Raw genomic sequence first — 18,965 nt, forward strand, 5'->3', positions numbered from 1 at the left:
AGCAGCAGAGCTGGCTACGCTCTCTCACCAGCACTCAGGAGATTTATGAATAAGGCAGTCGTGAATAATCGTTTTTCCCAGTCTCCTGGGAAACTGCTATTCTAAAGCTCTGTCTATGTGTCCATGTACAGTTTCTAGGTCAGTCTATTTAGAGGGATAAGACATCCCTGAAGCTCTTTAAATGTTTTTCCATTTTATAGTAGCTGTTTATTGCTTCCTTTTAAGTCCATGAAGGTCTAATTTTAGTGGGAATACCTGCCCGTGGCCCTGTGACAGCTGTGCTTGCAGCACACAAGTACAGAAAACAGCTGAAAATCACCTGGGAAGTCCACACATGGGTCATGACTCAGTGCTGTGCAGATGTATCTACTCACATCCAAGAGCTGTATAGCTTCAACCAACTGCTGCATGGGCTCACAGCTCAGTAGCTTCACTGCACAAATGTAGCCTGCATCTTGGAGCAAGCTGGGCAGTCTCTGCTTTCACAGAGCAGGCAAGTCTGTAGCTGGCAAAGATGTTAGGGTATCGCACTGCGGTCCATTAATGACTTCTGTGCAGGACATAGCCAGACTGTTTTAATCATGGTCTATGCAAAATACATCAAAAAAACCATCTTGAAGTTTTACATTCAATATGCGAATGTTTAAGACTCTCAGTAATTAAACGATGGGGATGAGTAACTGCTCTCTCTTTGTGGTACCAAAATGTAGACAATGTTATCAACCTTTCTTAAATGCTTTGAGCTCCAGAGTTAAAAACCGTGTTTGTATTAGCTAGGAGTGGCTAGATAAATACCTTCATTACGGAAATTAGAAGGAGGTTTATACTTATCAGAAAACTGTGATTTTGAAATCTCTGGAACCCCCAGTATTTTTCCCATAAAAGCAGCGGAAGTAAAGCTAGTTTGGAGATGGTGCTGATACCCTTGGAAAATGCCTGTGAGACAATGGTATTAACGTTCCTGAAGCTCCAGGAAATTACTATATTTTTAGTAGCCCTCTTCTCATCTCCATTAACTGAGAGGAGAACATATTCATCCCCATTCAGCCCAGGGGTGGGCTGTCCTGCAGTCAGAGACAATACCAACCAAAGCTGAAGTTCATTTCTTCCGTGCAGGAGATGTCTGACATCTTTTCCTTGGGTGATGATCTCAGCATGCTTCAAGGAGTCTTGGCTTCCTCTTACATGTTATAGCAAGAGGCTTTGATTGTGCTATGCGCTGTCAGTTTTGCCTGTACTCTATGAAATATCCCTCTAATGGATGCAGATACAATGCTTCAGCTATTCCTTGCTTTCCTTTGGATGAGACAGTCTCTGACTTGGCTTGCTGCTAATTATGGCAAGCATAGCAAAGCATGTGTGAAGAAAAACCCCTCCATTTTTCTCCACTGAGGAGCTGGCCCTTGCTGTTTTTTGGCTGCAACAGAAATTTCCCTGTCACAAAAAAACCCCACGTAGTGGAATAAAGAAAGTTGTGGATTTTTACTGCTGAGCACCACAATGTCTGATAGCAGTGGCAGCTCGTGCTCTACTGCTAAAGACTTTGAGACTGACACAGAACTGGCCTGCTTCCCATAAAACTATTGCTAGTGCATGTTAAATACTATGATGAAGAGTCTGGAGAAGGTTTGAGTTCAAGGATTTAATTGGGGAGACACTGAGTGGGGCCCTGCAGTTTTGCACTCTTCAGTACTGCAGTGGTTGATGGACTACTGAGCACAAGTCATTTGAGACGTGGCCTTAACTCTAGTATAAGGACAATTGCAAAATGAAAACCACACTTAGGAGGGAGAAATTAAATGGGGAATAGTCAGCTAGGCATTAGGAGAAGATTTAAACTCACCAAATTATCTCTGATGCTTTTGCAATCCCAACTCCCCCATCCAAAGCCCCCATCACTCTGGACTACCACAGGAGGAATGCCAGGTGTAAGGCATGGGAGATGGCTCACCTGTTCCACTTGGGACAGGGCAGGGAGTACCTGAAATGTTCTGTTTCAGGCATCACTTTTCAGGAAAAATGCATGCAGGAAGTAAAATCATAGGAAGTAGAATCATAGAATCATGGAATGGTTTGGGTTGGAAAGGACCTTTAAAGATCATCTGTTCCACTCCCTCTGCCATGGGCAGGGACATCTTTCACTAGACCAGGTTGCTCAAAGCTCCATCCAACCTGACCTTGAACGATCCCAATGATAAGACATCCACAACTTCTCTGGGCAACCTGTTCCAGTGACTCACCACACTCATCATGTCTTCCTTATGTCTAATCTAAATCACCCCTCTTTCAGTTTAAAACCATTGCCCTTTGTCCTGTCGCTACAGGCCCTGGTAGTAAGTCTCTCTCAGTGTTTCTTACAAGTCCCCTTTAAGTACTGAAAGGCCACAATAAGGCCTCCCTGGAGCCTTCTCTTCTCCAGGTTGAACAACCTCAACTCTCTCAGCCTTTCTTCATAGGAGAGGTGTTCCATCCCTCTGATCATTTTGATGTCCCTCCTCTGGACCTGCTTGAACAGGTCCATGTCTTTCTTATGCTGGGGGACCCAGAGCTGGATGCAGTACTGCAGGTGGGGTCTCACAAGAGCAGAGTAGAGGGGGAAGAATCACCTCCCTTGACTGTCTGGCCACCCTTCTTTTTATGTAGCCCAGGATACGATTGGCTTTCTGGGCTGCATGTACATGTTGCTGGCTCATGTCCAATTTCACATCCACCAGTATCCCCAAGTCCTTCTCCACAGGGCTGTTCACCATCACTTCATTCCCCAGACTGTATTGATACCAGGGGTTGCCCCAACCCAGGTGCAGGACCTTGTACTTGGCCTTGTTGAACCTCATGAGGTTCACATGGGCCCACTCCTCAAGCCTGTCAAGGTCCCTCATGGATGGCATCCCTTCCCTCAAGTGAATCAGCCGCACCACTCAGCTTGGTGTCGTCTGCAAACGTGCTGAGGGTGCACTCAACCCCACTGTCTATGTCACTGATGAAGATACCAAATAGTATTGGTCCCAGTACCAATTCTTGTGGCATCTGCTGAATGCTGAGAAGATACATGTCAGCATCATATTATCACCTACTTGTTCATTCCATGCTGAAGTGAATGAAAATTAGTGGCATTTGGGTTTCTAAATCAGTTTTTGTGCTTTTGAAAATCCTACACTTCTCTGTTCCCAAGAGGCAAACCCACAAGGGTTGTTACTGCTTAACAGAACTGTATTGAACATTTTATTCAGCCTAAACTTTAGGCTTAAAATGCCCCTGAGAGTCCTTTTTAATATCTATGTTTGTCTTTTCTGATTCAAATGCTTAGTTATCGTATCTCTGTCTTTCTCAGTCTTGAAATGATGGCAACTAGCTCCTCTCCTTTGCATTTTTTAGCTACTTTTCTACTATAACACCTTTTTTAAGAGAGATTTTCCCTACCTGCTAAGAATCTGTAAGCAAAGTGCTGGTGTAAAAAACACAGCACCAGCCTTCCAAACAGTGCAGCTGCAGGCGACGCGGTTGGACCCCAACACGGGGTATACTAGAGAAGGCATATATGCGAGGTACCAAGTGAATAGTGTGTCACAGAGATAAAAAACAACTGTTATAGAAATAAATAATAATAAATTATACATTATTCTCAATAATAAATCTTTTCCAATTGTCTTGTCCTGTCTCTACAGTCCCACAGTTACTCTATCTACACTCCAGGGCAGTTGTCTTCAGGGAGATGAACTGTTTTTTTTCAAGCCCAGGAAAGCCAAAGGCACCAGACACTAGCAGTGCATACAGCAAAACCCAGCAAAAGGGCAATGCGTGGCTAATCCAGCAGCTGCACCAGCACCAAGGGCTTCTCAGACAAAACCAATCATTCACAGGTCTTGGTGAGGCATTGCCCCCTTCCTCCCCTCAGGCCAGACATAGGGTAAGGGGTCGCAGGGCTGCAGGGAACAGATTTGTGGTCCTCCTGTCCATCTTACATTTACATCTGGGGATAACTGCAGCATTTCAGCTGGCAAAGTTCTGGATCTGCCCTACAGGAGTCACACATTGTGGTTTCAGTCTCCATCATGACTAGATATGCTTTTATGACACACTGGAAATGACACGTAAAAGCCAGCACTGAGTGACCACTGGATGCTCAGCACTGGCATCAGCTGGTGCCCCTGGGATTCATAGGAAAGAGTAGTGTCAGTAAGCAATTCCCTTTCCCTTCCTTCCATCCCTGTCCTGTTTTTACAGGGAAATCCCAGGTGGAGTTTATATTTCATCAGTCAAAACCAAAGTAGAAACAACGGATCTACAGGCAATTTAGTGATTTTTCATAACAATTAAGCTTAGAAGGCTTGGAGGCTTAGAAAATGGCATCTGCAAGGGGAAGCTGGAAGAGCTCTGATTTTTGTAGAAGAGAGTGGGGAGAAGTAAGAAAAGTCTTCTCAAAAGAAAAAATAGTGAAGGACAGCTCTTCACAAAGGACATGAAAAAGAACCCAAATTCATTTGCAAAACTGACAATTCAGCTTAAATGCTCAGGAAAGGCTTTACTTGCAAAGCTGCAAAGCCCTGGACTGAGGCTACAGTTTATCTTCACAACACTGATGCTAGAAAGTGTCACAATACCAGTCGTGGTGCCATGGACCACAGGCCTGGGGACAAGACCCTCAAGGGAGGGAGGGAGGGAAAGAGGGAAGGAATGAAAGCTGGAAGCTAAAAACCTCACCTGACATCAACCAGTGCAAGAAAGGCTTCAAGGATTTGTTTTCCCCTGAGTGCTATTCAGAATAGCACAAGATGCCAAATACAGCCTGGCATTGCCTGTTCCCTTTCAAGGTCTCTGCATAATTCTACATGGAGAAAATGAATAAAACACTAGGTACATTGTTAGAAACAGGGAATTAATATTCATGAATTCATAGAACTTGTAAGTTAATTTTCATAGGCCTGTTATCTTACAATATTTTTCAAGGAAATAGAAAAATAAGAAAACAGTATTGTCAATACGAATAATTTCACTTTTGGATAGAAAAAACACAGCGCTCTTTAAATCGTGAACATTGCAGAGGCAACCACTCAAGGTTTTGGAGATGCCAGCATTAACTTTACCTATGTGACCTTAATCGAGTTCCCTTATTCATATGCCAGATGATGCATTCTCTAAATGCAATTCATTTTTCCACAAAATTCCTGTGCTCAGGCTATGTGGATCTCCTGCAATGAGTAACTCTTCAGCGCCTTGCGTGCTCTTTGTAGACACCACTCTGCCATGTTCGCATTCTGCCCCAGAGGCACATGTGTGAAAGCTCCAGAGGAAACAACTGAGCCGGGTTTAAAAAAATGACCTACACTGATAACCAAGGACATGACTGATAGCAGTCAAACTGGTGAACTCTGGGGAACACACTACCCCAGGGCCAGAGAGCTATGCTCTGGTAAAGCTGTGAGCAGAAGACCTGTGGTGTGATGACAGGAGGATGGCCACAAGGTCACAGCACATCACCTGTGCCATTGCTCTTCCTTCACCCCAACAGGAGGACAGTCTGTATCTATAAAGACGCTGAAAAGGAGGGAAAAAACCAGCAGGCATTGCCTAAGATTCATGGAAGAAGAAGCAGGCAAGATCTTGAGGGAAAAGATAACAATAATAATTGTTGACTCTTAAAGAGTATAAAACACCCATCCAGAATCTAGTTCATTGTTGTCAACAAAAAGAAACCCAAAAGACGTAACGAGGAGTCAGTAGCCAGCATCCCTTGAGCTCTGTGCCACACGGGAGTCAGCCTGGCCAGGCTGCCCGGACAGACATACACAGGTCTTGGTGATTCTGAGGACGGGGGTGTGAGAGTGGGAGTGGGGAAAGTTGACTTGCTTAGAAAGTCAGATAAAACAAGATGACCTCCCCTTTCCACAACACCTCCCGTTTAGCTCTGATTCATTATATTGCCAGAGGGGAAAGAAAAGCCTCCCGACAGCATGATCCTTACCATGCTCCAGAGCAACCAGTCCCTTCCCACACCGAAGTCCCCCACAGACTTGCTCTTGCAGATATGTTTTCCAAGGCTAGCTACTAAACCACCTGTTTCAAATCCCTGCACAAGACCAAAATTCAAAAGGTAGCAAAAAGTCCAGCTGCAGCAGGCAAACACACACAAAAGGGAAAATGAACGAAGGTCATGTCCACCCTGTACACATATCTCATTTTATCATCACTCAGACCATCCCTTCACATCCACTGAGGCTGCATCTGAATGCAGCTTACACACCAATGGCTGTATTCACATTTTAAAAGAACCCTCTGGTCTGCAAGAGAGCTGGGATAGAATGAAAAAATACCCATGAAGCCTGGATGACCCATTTAAATTGCCCAGGACGTGATGTTTTTAGAATATTTTGCATCGTACTGCACTTTGTGTGCTCAGAGCACAACGCCCACTGATTTCAGCAGCACCGGTGAATGCAAAATGTTTCTCCAGAATCCCAAACCAGATATGAAGGAAATGAAAAATAGCTAATTAGGAAATGCTCATCAGAAATTGCCATGTACCATGATAAGTACATTGTAGCACAGTGTATTACGTATGGCTTTCAAGGGCACCGTTTCTAGTGCTTTAACCGTGTCCTTCTCTTGCACGCTTCTGTCCTGTTCTCTCTAAAACTTGTACTTCTGCTGGCCATGGGCCACTAGTTCATGCCTGGACTGGCTGTTAAGGCTCGCTGTCCAGTCTGCCTCTTCTTTTCTTTTTACAAGGTCCACCCCTCCGGTTCTCTGTAATTAAATCAAACAGCTTCAGCACTTCTTACAGCTCCTCTGTGCCCAGATCCAGGACTGGGCAGAGCCTGGAGAAGAAAGACTTTCCACCCGGCGCAGGGGTGCAGGATGCAGGAGCTCTGCTCAGACCCACCTGGAGCATCTGACTGCACATTTGAGGATTTTGTCTGCTGGAGTTACAGCAAGGTTTGACATACGTAGCTGTTTGAAGGATGATAACTGCACCCAAAGGTGATGAATCTTAAGATGTTACCTTCAGCTTCAGAAAAAATATCTTACTGAGTTCAGACCATGAGACCCTGGTCCCAGACAAAGCTACATGCAAGGATCTAGCTGCATATATACGTGCTTGAAAACAACTGCACCACATTCATTGAAAGGGAAAAAAAGACCTCCGATATAAAATATGGCTCAGTCCAAATGGTTCTGGCTTGGCAAAGCTGTATTGAAGTGTTGGGTAGGCAGAGCATCACCTGAGGCTCACCTCTGCTGCCAGTCTGTCCATCAGCTCCAATCGACCATTTACCTTCAACATCCCTCACGCCAAAAGCTCCCTCAGATGGAGCTCCCAGTACATCCAGCAAGGCCAGTAGGACCAAGGTCCATACACCAGTCATAGCGATTTCCCACGAGTCCCCAGCATGATGGGATGACGGCTGATGCAAGAGCTGTCATGGCAGTGAGTCCTTCTCCGGCAGGGAATCTGAGAGACTTTTTGCCCTCGAAGTTTTAGGCCCTTTGGTGCCTGATCAGTCTTGTGCCTGGGGGATGCGCAGAGTGTAAACTCCTGCCTGTGTTTGATGATGATGAGTATCGCAAATCAAAGATACCATTCAGACAAAACTCTGAAAACACTCTGAAAGCAATGATTTATGGGCAAGAAAGAAACTTTGGACATCTAACTCAACCCAGTCGTCGTCAGACAACAAAGAGAATAATCAAAATTGAAGTACGTATTTGTGCTTGAGTCTTTGAAGCTACAGACTCACTGGAAAAAAAGAAAAAAATAAAAGACCTGACAGAAAAAAATAAAGCATTAAAGCATAAAAAGATGAATCCAAAGCGCAAAAGAAAATTTTTCCCTCTCCTCTTTGATAAGACTGACAACAGCAGGATCATACTTTGAAAATGTTTTGCTTTAGTTTTCTGAGGAGAGTCGTCCAGCCCCGTGCTCACTCCGCTCTCCCCAGCCGCAGGTGATGCTGACAGGACAGAGCCACGGTAGTGGTGGTCTGGCAGAAGCCAGGAGAGGCACGTGGCCATGCATGGGAGTGGAGAAGCTTTGAAAGATCAGAGCGGAAGGTCAAGCTACTAGCAAAATCTAACTTTCAGAAGTAGATTTCCAGGCAGACTTCTTCTCAAGTTGTTCGTGACCAGAGAAAGTATCCTGCAAAATATTGGATACTATAAGAAGATTTGAAACGTTGCATTTCTCTAAGGGCAGACTCTTAAAAAAACCCCCAAACCCACAAGTAAACAGCGTTTTCCTTTCCTGAAGCCAGGTGACTCTATAGGTAAACCCAACCGTAGCCTTGACCTTTTACTTCCCTGAGTGAAGAAAGGGTGCTTTTGGGAAGGGTCTCTTGGTCTGCTCTCACTCTCCTATTTTTGCCCCAGACAGGGAAGTGCTTCTGTTCATTACTAGCTTAAGCTGAGTAAAGCCATTCCAGAAATCCAAGTAAAAAAAAAAATTATTAATGAATACAAAGTAACAGATGTGTAGCCTTCAAAATGTTCAACATTTACAAAACCTGTGACAAAATCAAGGTGGGAAGATGGCGTTGACTCCCTGTATCTTCTTTCTTCACGCCATCCCCTTCACTTGCGTCCTGTCTCCGAGTCTCTTCTTCCTCCCGCTGCCATCACATGCTCCCTCCCCTCTCAGCTTCCTCCTCACCGCTCTTCTCCATCCTCTTTGCTACCAGTGAATGAACACTTGCTGCTAGAAACCGCAGGTAAACACAGACTGTTTTCTATGAAGAAACCAAACATAGCACCTAATTTGTTGCTTTATCCCTTGCCCATATGTGCATGCACACATTTGTCCTCTCCTGCGGAAATATTTTAGTATCTGGGAGAAATGTTTAAATGGTTAAAAAGTGATAAGGATGACTACAAGGAGTTATGAGGGACTCCGAAATTGAATTGGAGCTGCATAATTACAGGGAAGGAACAGGGAAAGGGAAAAATGAAAGGATAACATCCACTGAACGGACATTGGAAGAGATGGGCTAAGTTCCCAAACTCTCATGAAGAGAGTTTTCCAACACTACCAGACCTCTCTCTCTTGTAGAACAGAAATTGGTTGAGGTCCCTGCTTCTCTCACGTGCTTTGGCATGTCAATTTAAATCTTCTTATACTGAACACATAGGTCAGATCTTGTGCAACTGAAATCAGGGGATGGGTCTGATTTATAGCAGTTCAGAGTGTGCACAAGGTTACTGAGGTTCTAAAAATACCCCATCACTGCTTTCCTCTTTGAAGTGCTTAGTATTAGATTTTTAGGTACTCATAATACCCAAAGGTTTATTTCCTGGTAAAGAGTTGGGATCTGCTGTCACTGGACTGTGAAGCGTGGTTCACAGGTTTGGGATCTCGAGGAGAGGGGAGGGGAGGGGAGGGGAGGGGAGGGGAGGGGAGGGGAGGGGAGGGGAGGAGAGGAGAGGAGAGGAGAGGAGAGGAGAGGAGAGGAGAGGAGAGGAGAGGAGAGGAGAGGAGAGGAGAGGAGAGGAGAGGAGAGGAGAGGAGAGGAGAGGAGAGGAGAGGAGAGGAGAGGAGAGGAGAGGAGAGGAGAGGAGAGGAGACTATTTCAGTTGGAAGGGACCTACAAGGATCATCCAGTCCAACTGCCTGACCACTTCAGGGCTGACGTGTTGCAAATTTTAAAGGAGGAAATGGGACTTGGCTTAAGGGGTCAAAGCAGGCAGGAGAAAAGGTTTGATTCTGCATATCACTGATACAAAGTACTCTGATTCATGGGGCCTTGATAAAGGGTAGTAAAATAGCACTGGGTTCAAAGTGAGAGACTGATCACACCTTGTGAAAGGACAGGCTAGCTGCAAGGAGTGGTAGGCATTTCAGTCTCTTTAAATACTCAGGTGTGAAGGACCTACACAAGGCTTAAAATTATTTGAGAAATGTAAGTTTATTACAGGACACTGGGAAAAACAGTTTATTTTTTTTTTTTTTTCCATCTATAGTCATTTATATAAGGAAGATTTTTCTTGCTTCACTGCTGGCTGCTGCAAGCTGAATGTGGAATAGGGCACCCTGGTGTGACATTCAAGCTAATTTCCATAGCACATGGATAGTTATTGCTTTCCTGTGAAATACAAGGTACAGTTTTTGGAATGCCCATTTTTTTCGTTATTCAAAATCAGATTTTCTTCTGCTAAGAACATTAAGTTCTGCAAACTACTCCAGACAGCTGCAGTCACATGAATTTTCTTAACCACCCCAAGAAGGACACATCTCGTTCATCTTTAAATGCACCAAAATTGTGCAATCACCAGAGGATATCTTGCAGAGAAATGTTCCACTTTTATTACTTGCTATCAGAGATACAATCCGTTCTCTCAAAGCAGTTCCTTTATGAACTGATCCCAGAGAACTAACATCTTAGTTGGGATGAAATGTCCCAAATGTCTGATCTGAGAAGTACCCAGGTGCTTTACAGGATAAGAAAGCAACATTCAAAGGCAAATCAAAAAGTCAAACTGTGGGATCCTTTAAATGCCACTTGACAATAACACAAAGATGCTCTGATCAAAAGGTCCTAGTCCAAACTCAGAGTGGTGTTTAATTACCCATTCCCCAACTGTGGATGGTATGCCCAACATTCTCCAAAGTAGCTTCTTGGGGTTTAGTTCTCTATTTGAAGAAAAGCTTTCTGAATATTCATGACTTTATCTTAGGAAAGCAAAATTCTCTGTGATTTAGCACTGGCGGCAGATGTGGAGCTAACAGGTTGGTGTTCGCCATATACTCATGCAAAGAATAGGCATCCATTTTTCTTCAACTCTACCTCAGAAAAAGTGTCTGTGATGTAAGAGACTCCTCTATTTATCAGTGTCCATCTTACCCTCCACTTCTCTGAGGGTATTTCCACGAAAAAATGGACTTGTGAAATATATCTGTTCATTCATTCTGAACAGATCTTGACTTTTCAGACCCCAGTTCAGAAGGGATGCCTTCCTACCCACTTGCGCTGGATCTAAGCCAGCAACCCAAAGGTCTACCTCTCAACCATTTCCATGTTGCTACAAAGAGACTTAGAAAAGGGGGAGGGAGGCCTGATGTGATTAGACTGTTGCTTTAGTGTTTAAGTACCAGCAAAACATACACGCAGCCCCAGTGGTAAAAAAGCTTAGTCACGCAGATAACAGCGATATACGTGCAGAGAATCCCGTCCTGCAAGCCGATCCAAAGTCAACTTGACAAAGACAAAGAGAGTTCCTTCCTGGGAAGAGTTTGCTTTCTCCCCTTTAGGGGCTCCACACCATTATCATCAGCCTGCATCAAACACGCAGCTCTTTCATACTGCCTCCTGCAGAACCTCCTTCTTGGTTTTATCACGCGTGGTTGCACGGTCCCTAAGTAGACCAGGGCGCCGCATCTTCCCACCATTTTAGCTCTAGCCAAATCTATGTACGGTCCTTATAGATTTTCCAAGGCCACCATTTAGCTCACAGCTACTATTGGCTCAACTGCAGAGATGTCCGTCTTTCCTGACTGGATGTTAGAGGCTGATGGAAGGACATGGGAGGCCTGCAACCTCTTGAAGTTGCCGTTTTCTGGCCAAGCCAGTTGGTAGGATGGGACTGTGGAAGGAAGCCTCTGTTCTGCGGGCCCAGCGGGTTTTCTGCACATGTTGAGCAAAGCCTTCAGTTCTGATCGGAAGCTGTCATTGAGCCAGCAGTAGATGAAGGGGTTGTAGCAGGTGCTGCTCATTGCGAACCAGTGAAAGGCGAAGTACAGGGCATTGTTGGTGTGGATGGTCTGGCTGGAGAGGAGGACGACGTAGCAATTCAAGGGGAACCAGCAGACTGCAAAGAGGATGACAACAAGCATCAGCATCTTTATGGTCTTCTTATTCTTTTTGCGAAGAGCGAAGTACTGCTCAGTGGTGACGTCCCCGATGACGTTGCGCAGCCAGAGTTTCTTGGCCACTGTCACGTAGGCAGCAGAGATGATCAGAAGGGGCAGGACATAGAGCAAAATGAAGGTTGTTAAGTCGAGGTACTTCCAAAAGAGGTCAGCAGGCTCGGGGAAATCTGGCAGACACAGGCACCGGGTAACCTCCTCACTGCAAGTGGAGATACCGGACAGGGTTGAGAGCGCATACGGCCGGGCACCGCAGGAGAAGTACATCAGAAACAAGGGGGGAGGAGGGAGAGGGCTCATGCCATAAAGCCTGGAGGCAGACCCTTCGTTTATGCACGTGTCACAGTTAAGCGGAGCTCTGCTGTCCAGGGATTTGAGCCACAGAGCAGCCTGTGAGCAATGCGGTGATAATTTCTCGTGGGCATCCATGACCTTATGATAATTCTATGAATTTCATCAACTACAAAATTTCCAGCTGCACGGAGGGAGGTTTTTATTCTCTGTCCTTTGGCAAACAGAAACACAGTCTCTGCACATATTGAGGACCTTTCCCTCATTAAAGCACTTTCCAAATATCAAGGCTCATTACAGCATTTTATGGAACAAGCAGCTGAGGCAGATTTTTTCACTTTCCCAGGGCTAAAGAGTAGATTAAAACCTGTTAGGTTTTAGGGTTTTTTCCCATTTCTGGTCTGCCCAAACAGGTCAGATGATAGACAGGTACATTGTGTAAAATGCCAGTGGATATAGATAGAGCGTCCAGGCCAGAATCTCTAACTTCTTAGCCTATTTCACGCGATTAGTGTGACAGAATAAAGATAAAATAATTAAAAATACAAACAAGGACAGGATATCAGACATTGCAAAAGGAACCCGATGAAAATTATAGACTAGATCCATATTTGGCTGACCTCGACATAAGCTCAGGGCTTTCCGTAGAAAATGCCAAAGTATGACCACTGAGAGTCTGGCCTCCAGGGAGACTGTGGAGGAAAGCAAAGCATGTCCTTACCTGTATTCAAAAGTAAAGAGTTTTTGGTAGATAGCATGCGGTAGGGAAAAACAAGTTGCCAGGATCCAGATTACAGAGATGTAGATAACACCTTTTGCAGTAGATATGCGAGGTTTGAGAGGGTGCATTATAACCTGTGCAGAATAAACCAATATTCAGGCTTATGCCATCTCAGGAAATAATTATATCATTTTTTCATATAAACTTCCAGCCTTAAATCTATTACTTAATGTTGAAATTCAGCGTGCAAGCAGAACTGTCTTCACCCACCTCCCATTGATTGTAAGCTGTACACAAAAGCCTGAATTTTTCCTCCATGGAAATGAGTAAAGTCAGATCCCAGTCCTACCCTCTCATTTCAGTATTTGCGCCTAGGTGGGGAGAACTGGGTACCAGTGGGTCTTGCAAACATATTCATTTCCAGGTTCAATTTACTTAAGAGCACAAAAAAAAAAAAAAAAAGAAAAAAGGAGAAAATAGTCTCAGACTCTTCAGTAATTGGTGACCCAAAGAGCCATGGGTTTGTGATTTAACCAGGCAGAACATGTCAACTGTACTGCTCTGTTTTGCGTGGTTGTTGGGTGACTCCAAACAGGTAATGCCTGACTGCCCATGGTTTTGAGACCATTATCAATAGCAAGCCACAGCTCTGCTTGTGACAAACACCAGCATGGTACAGTCAGCTCTCCAGTATTCGGGGTAACAAGGGGTGAGACATGCCAGAGCTAGGGGAGACAGAGCTGCGGAAGCTAACCAGGCTGTCCCTGCATCCACAGTGCTGATCCTCCATGGACCAGACAAACCACCCCAGCGGAGCACTGCCCATATGAATTCTTATCAGGATCTTGGACTTTCTCCTCGTTTGAGAGCTACTGGATTACCCACCGCAGAAAAGCTCCCGTTCCCCAGTTGGAAGTGATCGCAGGGCAGTGGACATCTCCAATCTCCCACCTTGCTGTGGGCTTGAAACTACTCTTTCCATCTGACAGCAAGAACTGCTCCCCTACCTTGTCACCTCTTCGTGCATTTTATATTAATCTGGGAGCTGAGAAGGAAAGGACATGGGATCATCCTTTCTCTTTTTAATTATGCCCTCCCAAGCTTTTGGCTGGCTGCTTCAGGGAGTTCTCACCTGGTGCCTGTCCACGGCAATGGCTGTGAGGGTCAAGGCAGAGACATGGAGGGAGCAGTACTGCACAAACCTACTGACGTGGCACATCCCTTTCCCAAATATCCAGGTACTGTTCACAAAACGAGCCTAAAATCAGAATATCATTAGTTTTGTGCACCTCCCTACACCTCCACATGCTTATAGATATCTGAGACATCTCTGGCACATAATTCCTTGTGCTATGTAAAATATATTTTTCAAATAGCAGGTTCTTTGTGCAATTATATAATTTTCTGGCTTCCAAACCCTGAAAAGGTAGGTTAGTGCTGCTCAGTGGCCCAGCAATATCCTCCAGGACTACACTTCAGAGCAGTACCAAAGATGTTTGTTCTGTTTTATTCACAGCGTGTGCTTCTGTAGTCTAACTATTGAGCCAACACATTCATTTTTCCCTTTTCAGCCCTCCTTATAGGACAGAGCTGACCTGCACCTTATCTCACTTCAAAGCAAACTCAGCTTTTCAACACAGCTTGTAAAATGATGGTGAGCGTTAATGTTTTTTTCAAAAGGTTCATAGTATTACCTTAGAAACACTTCAGAGAAGGGAAGGAAAAAAAACAGACCAGATACGACAAAGTACTAAGTAATCACTGGGAGGTTATTATCGTTCAGGTGCTATCAGGGACACTTTTAACAAATGGATAATTTCAGATCTTCAACTAGATAATAGGAATTAGAGGAGAAAAAGATGTGGAGTTTTCCAAAGATAACTCCAATCACAGTTGGGACTGGACAGGTATGTGCAGGACATTCATGCACTGCTTATAGTGGCATAAAGAAGAAAAGGCCACCGAAGTAACTGCAAAGCCTTTATGGCATCTCTGCCCCCGTCTTACCAGTGTAAAAGGTGTGTTGAGGAGCGTGATCATGATATCGGCTACAGCCAGGTTCACAATGAACAAGCTGGTGGCGGAGTGCATGCGCTTGGTCTTGATGACAACATGACAGACCAGGACGTTGCCGAAGAGGGAGAAGATGATGATGAAGGAGTACGCCACGACGAGCAGGGCTTTCACCGTGATGCTCTGCGACTCCGCTCCGTACCGGCTCCTGCCCACGAAGCTCTGCCAGTCTGCCAGGCTGTTGTTATCCCAGGAAAAGAAACCCGAGATGTTCGGGATTTTGAAAGGCTCCTCCAGACTCCCGTTAAAGGGCAACTTGCCTGGGGTCGCAAAGGTGTTAACCAAGTCGGGGAGGGAGAGCCAGACAAGACGAGACAACATATCTGAAACCCCGCTCTGCTCCTCCAATTTGGAAATAGCTCATTTGTGAGCGAGCAGAGCTCACGCCATGTGCCGGGAGAGCTGTCCTCCCCTCGCTCAGCCCAGGTGCGCCTGGGGGCTGCAAACACGGCGCACAATCAGCAGGAGCGGGTGGATGCTCCTGCCTCCCGCAGCGTGCTTCTCTCTTGCTCCGCTCGCTGCTACTTTTGCTCCTTCAGCCGGCTTTATACACCCACATGAGCTCCGAGACGGAATCTTCTGCAGCCATTGGGCTGCATGACATTATTTCTGCTCTGACGTGCTGCTTTTCCATGCAGTCACGCTCCCCCAGGCGCTGCTCCAAGATAAGTACATCTATGAGAAAGGCAAAATCAGTCTCTCCAGTCGTCAGCGTCCTTTTTCTCTACCAGCAGCCCAGGTCATGCAAATTCTGTGCTGTTTATAAACCAGCAGCATGTGTGGCAGCTCTGCTGTCTTCCAGGACACAGGTCAAATTTAAGCTCAGTTTTAAAGGTCTGGCAGGCAAGTTTCAGCCTATTTCACGGCATTACACTTACTAACTAGCATAGAATAGGGGGATAATAGATGAGCTGTGAATGACAAGCTGGCTTACTGTATTCACAGTATTTTTCCAAAGACCTTTTTTCCCTCAGAGAGACAGAGAAATACTTAATCTTGCCCCTAGCAGGGATTTCCTCTTGGCTAAGAGAATAAAAAGTTTGATGTGAAACTGTGCTTTTGAGGATTTGTAGAAATACAGTGAGAGTTAGGTGATTATAAGGGAAGGGATGTCCCAGCCCAGTGAGTCCAGTATCCACAGCAAGAGGCAGCCGTACACCGGACCCAAGCACTGGTGAGATGGCAGCATGTGTGTTCCCTGTACCTTCCCCCAAAAAACACAGTAGGAAATTTAAAATCAGTAGCAGGAGACCAAGAGCCACAAATCCTACACAGCACAGAAAGACGTGCCCCTCCACGAGTGCACGTGTAAGGTGCTGCCCCTCTGCTGGGGACAGATCTGCTTGGGTAGTGTCAACTAACCCTGGCCAGAGCAGGTTTTGTACAGCAAAGGCTTTATTTAACCATCAATTAAAAGACCATTATCTGAAAAGCTTATATTATAAGCTGGTCACTCACTGATGAAAACAACACTTCCAGAAGATGCTTGTGACTCCCCCAGTGAGCCACTCAGGCTGCTTTCTCCTCACCACTGCTCAAGAGTTGAACACACCTGGACAAGCACCATGGCCAGCCCATAGTGCTCCTCTGCAAAATGCTGCCAGCATCAATTTCTTCCACAAAATTGTCCAATTTGAGCTCTTTCAGTAGCTTGCCTGTCTCAAACCTGCTGGAGCTGCTGAGGTGGCAGTCACCTGTGACCATTCAGAAAGAAGAAAGAAATCTGTGTCCGGCTCAGAAGCACTTGGCCATCAAGGATGTCCCCTGACCTGATGCTGCCAGGAACATATGAATAGTCTCACAACATAACATAAAGGCCCAGGGAAATGGCAGCAAGCGGGACACGGCAGCATTCTGCTGTGGGTTTGGGATGAGAACAGAGCGCTTGGTGGCATACATCCCCCTTCTCCCTGGGCTGCTCCAGCAACTGCCCAGTCCCACCCCCTTTCAATGCTGCTGGCCACTGCATAAGTGTATTCTCAGTCTTCTGACCCTCACACTCCAGCTCTTATTCTTCCATGTCTATCAGATCCTGCTCCCCTGTTCTATAATCCATATCCCAGCAAAAATTGTCTATTTACTCCTCTTGATTTAATTCTGTATTTCTAGCCGTGTACCCTTACGTGTGTAGCCAGATCTGCCATTGCCTTTGAAGACCAGGTGCTTCCAGGAGAGCAGAAGGCCTTCTCCTCACCTCCTGAGCCAGGCTGCTGGGGGGAGGATGGGAATCTCCTCCCACACAGCTCAAGCCCACCCTCCTCTGAGCTGGACTCAGCGTCTAGTGATCCAAAGGAGGAGGTCCCACTGCACACCGGGCAGGCCCACACGAAATACCCACAAAGGGTCATGGAAAAAGCCCAATGGAGGCTCCCTGGGTCATGTCGCTCCCATGTTGCCTTTCTCTGCCTCACATCACCCTTTTGGTTTAGTTTGTATTTAAACATACCCCCGTATGAACTGCCTGAACAGCTCACCCACGTGCGGTTGTTACTAGCGAGCAGGCCATAGTAGATTTGTCAGCTTGGTACCTGCTCCTGCTGACTTCAACCTTCTCCCACCATCCCTGGCACTCAATGACAGCAAAGGAAGCAGCTGCACAGGGATGTCAGGATTTGGTACGCTGTATCTGGTTTTCGTAAAAGGTATCTGTGAAATGATGTAATTTACACAGTATCAAAGTATTTAGAACATGTTTGAAATAAAACTCTACAGCTCATGAATTCAGGTAACCAAAAAAAGTCATCAGAGACATCTGTGCAATAGCACTCAACTAAAATTACAATGAGTTAGGAAAGAGGCCCGGTGCAAAAGAGTTATAAGAGGAATATAAAAAAAAAAATCCCCCACCCAGACATACTAAAAATGCAAATTTGTAACATTCAACAAAAGGAATAATGCCTTTTTTTCTTTTTAAATACACAGCAGAGGGTGCATCTCTCTCCACCATTTCCCTGGGAACAATCTTTCTTTAACTACTGTGGCTTTGCTGAACAGTTGAGCTTTCCTGGGGCAGGTGGATTGGAAGTTACATGAGTGAGAAGTGACTTTTCAAAAACTATCTGGTGTGATCTCTGAGAAATAACATTGATTTTCCAAGCATCTCACCCCCCCATATAACAAATCACTTTCACAATTAGAAGTATGTTTATAGTACAGTCTTTCTACACACACCAGGTTACATTTTCCCCTTGAAGTGAAGGATGCCATCTTTATCTTCTACACAAGACAATTAGAGAACTGCTGCAGTTTAACACTATAAACAAAGCCACTGTGAATTTGACAGTTGACTGGAAAAACTTTTGAAAAAGGTAGAGAAAACTTTTGATACGATTCCTATTAATCATACATATTTTGCTAAAATCTTTGCCTACGATGTGCCTACAGCATTAAAGGCAGAGTCCTCTTAAGACCTTAATGAAACACTACACTAGGTGACTTTGAAGCCTTTCTAACAAAACAGGTTTAATTTGGTGTGGTGGGTCGACCTTGGAGGGTTGCCAGGTGCCCACCAAGCTGCTCACTCCCTGTCCTCAGCAGGACAGCAGGAGAAAATACGATGAAAAACTCACAGGTCAAAATAAAGGCAGGTTAATGGAAAAAAAGCAAAGGTTGTGTGTAAAAGCAAAGCATAAAAAGAAGATTTATTCTCTATGTCCCATCAGCAGGCGATTTCCAGCCACCTCCTAGGAAGCAGGGCCTCAGTACGCATAGTGGTTGGGTTGGAAGACAAATGCCTTGATAACAAATGCCACACCCCCACTCCCCCCTCCTTTCCCTCAGCTTTTATTGCTGAGCACAACCACCATACGGTATGGAGTATCTCTGGTCAGTTGGGGTCAGCTGTCCCGGCTGCGCCCCCTCCAAACCTCTTGCCCAACCCCAGCCTACTGGCCTTTGCAGGGGTGTTGAAGAGACAGCTTTGATCCTGTGGAGCACTGCTCGGCAGTAGCCAAAACCTTGGTGTGGTATCAACACCCTTCCAGTTACAAATGCAGAGCACAGCACTGCATGGGTGCTACGGGGAAGGTT

The 18,965-nt window shown here is 45.4% G+C and overlaps 1 protein-coding gene across 1 annotated transcript; it reads right to left on the reverse strand.

Moving 5' to 3' along the window:
- Positions 1-11,428: 11,428 nt before the first annotated feature.
- Positions 11,429-15,257, reverse strand: GPR83 (G protein-coupled receptor 83). The gene is made up of 4 exons (XM_009817461.2): positions 14,871-15,257; positions 13,996-14,121; positions 12,864-12,997; positions 11,429-12,053 (listed from the first exon to the last, which is right to left on the reverse strand). The coding sequence occupies exons 1-4, from the start codon at positions 15,255-15,257 to the stop codon at positions 11,429-11,431; spliced, it is 1,272 nt and encodes a 423-aa protein (XP_009815763.2).
- Between the last annotated feature and the right edge of the window lie 3,708 nt (positions 15,258-18,965).

The sequence above is a fragment of the Gavia stellata genome, chromosome 1, assembly GCF_030936135.1.
Source record: "Gavia stellata isolate bGavSte3 chromosome 1, bGavSte3.hap2, whole genome shotgun sequence".
Lineage (NCBI taxonomy): Eukaryota > Metazoa > Chordata > Aves > Gaviiformes > Gaviidae > Gavia > Gavia stellata.

Excerpts from the sequence above, each read along its gene's own strand:
- GPR83 (XM_009817461.2), bottom strand. The coding sequence starts at position 15,257 with ATGTTGTCTCGTCTTGTCTGGCTCTCCCTCCCCGACTTGGTTAACACC. Across the intron at positions 14,122-14,870 it reads TCAACACACCTTTTACACTG|GCTCGTTTTGTGAACAGTAC; the intron begins GTAAGACGGGGG and ends TTCTGATTTTAG. Across the intron at positions 12,054-12,863 it reads CTCTTTACTTTTGAATACAG|TGAGGAGGTTACCCGGTGCC; the intron begins GTAAGGACATGC and ends CTCCACTTGCAG.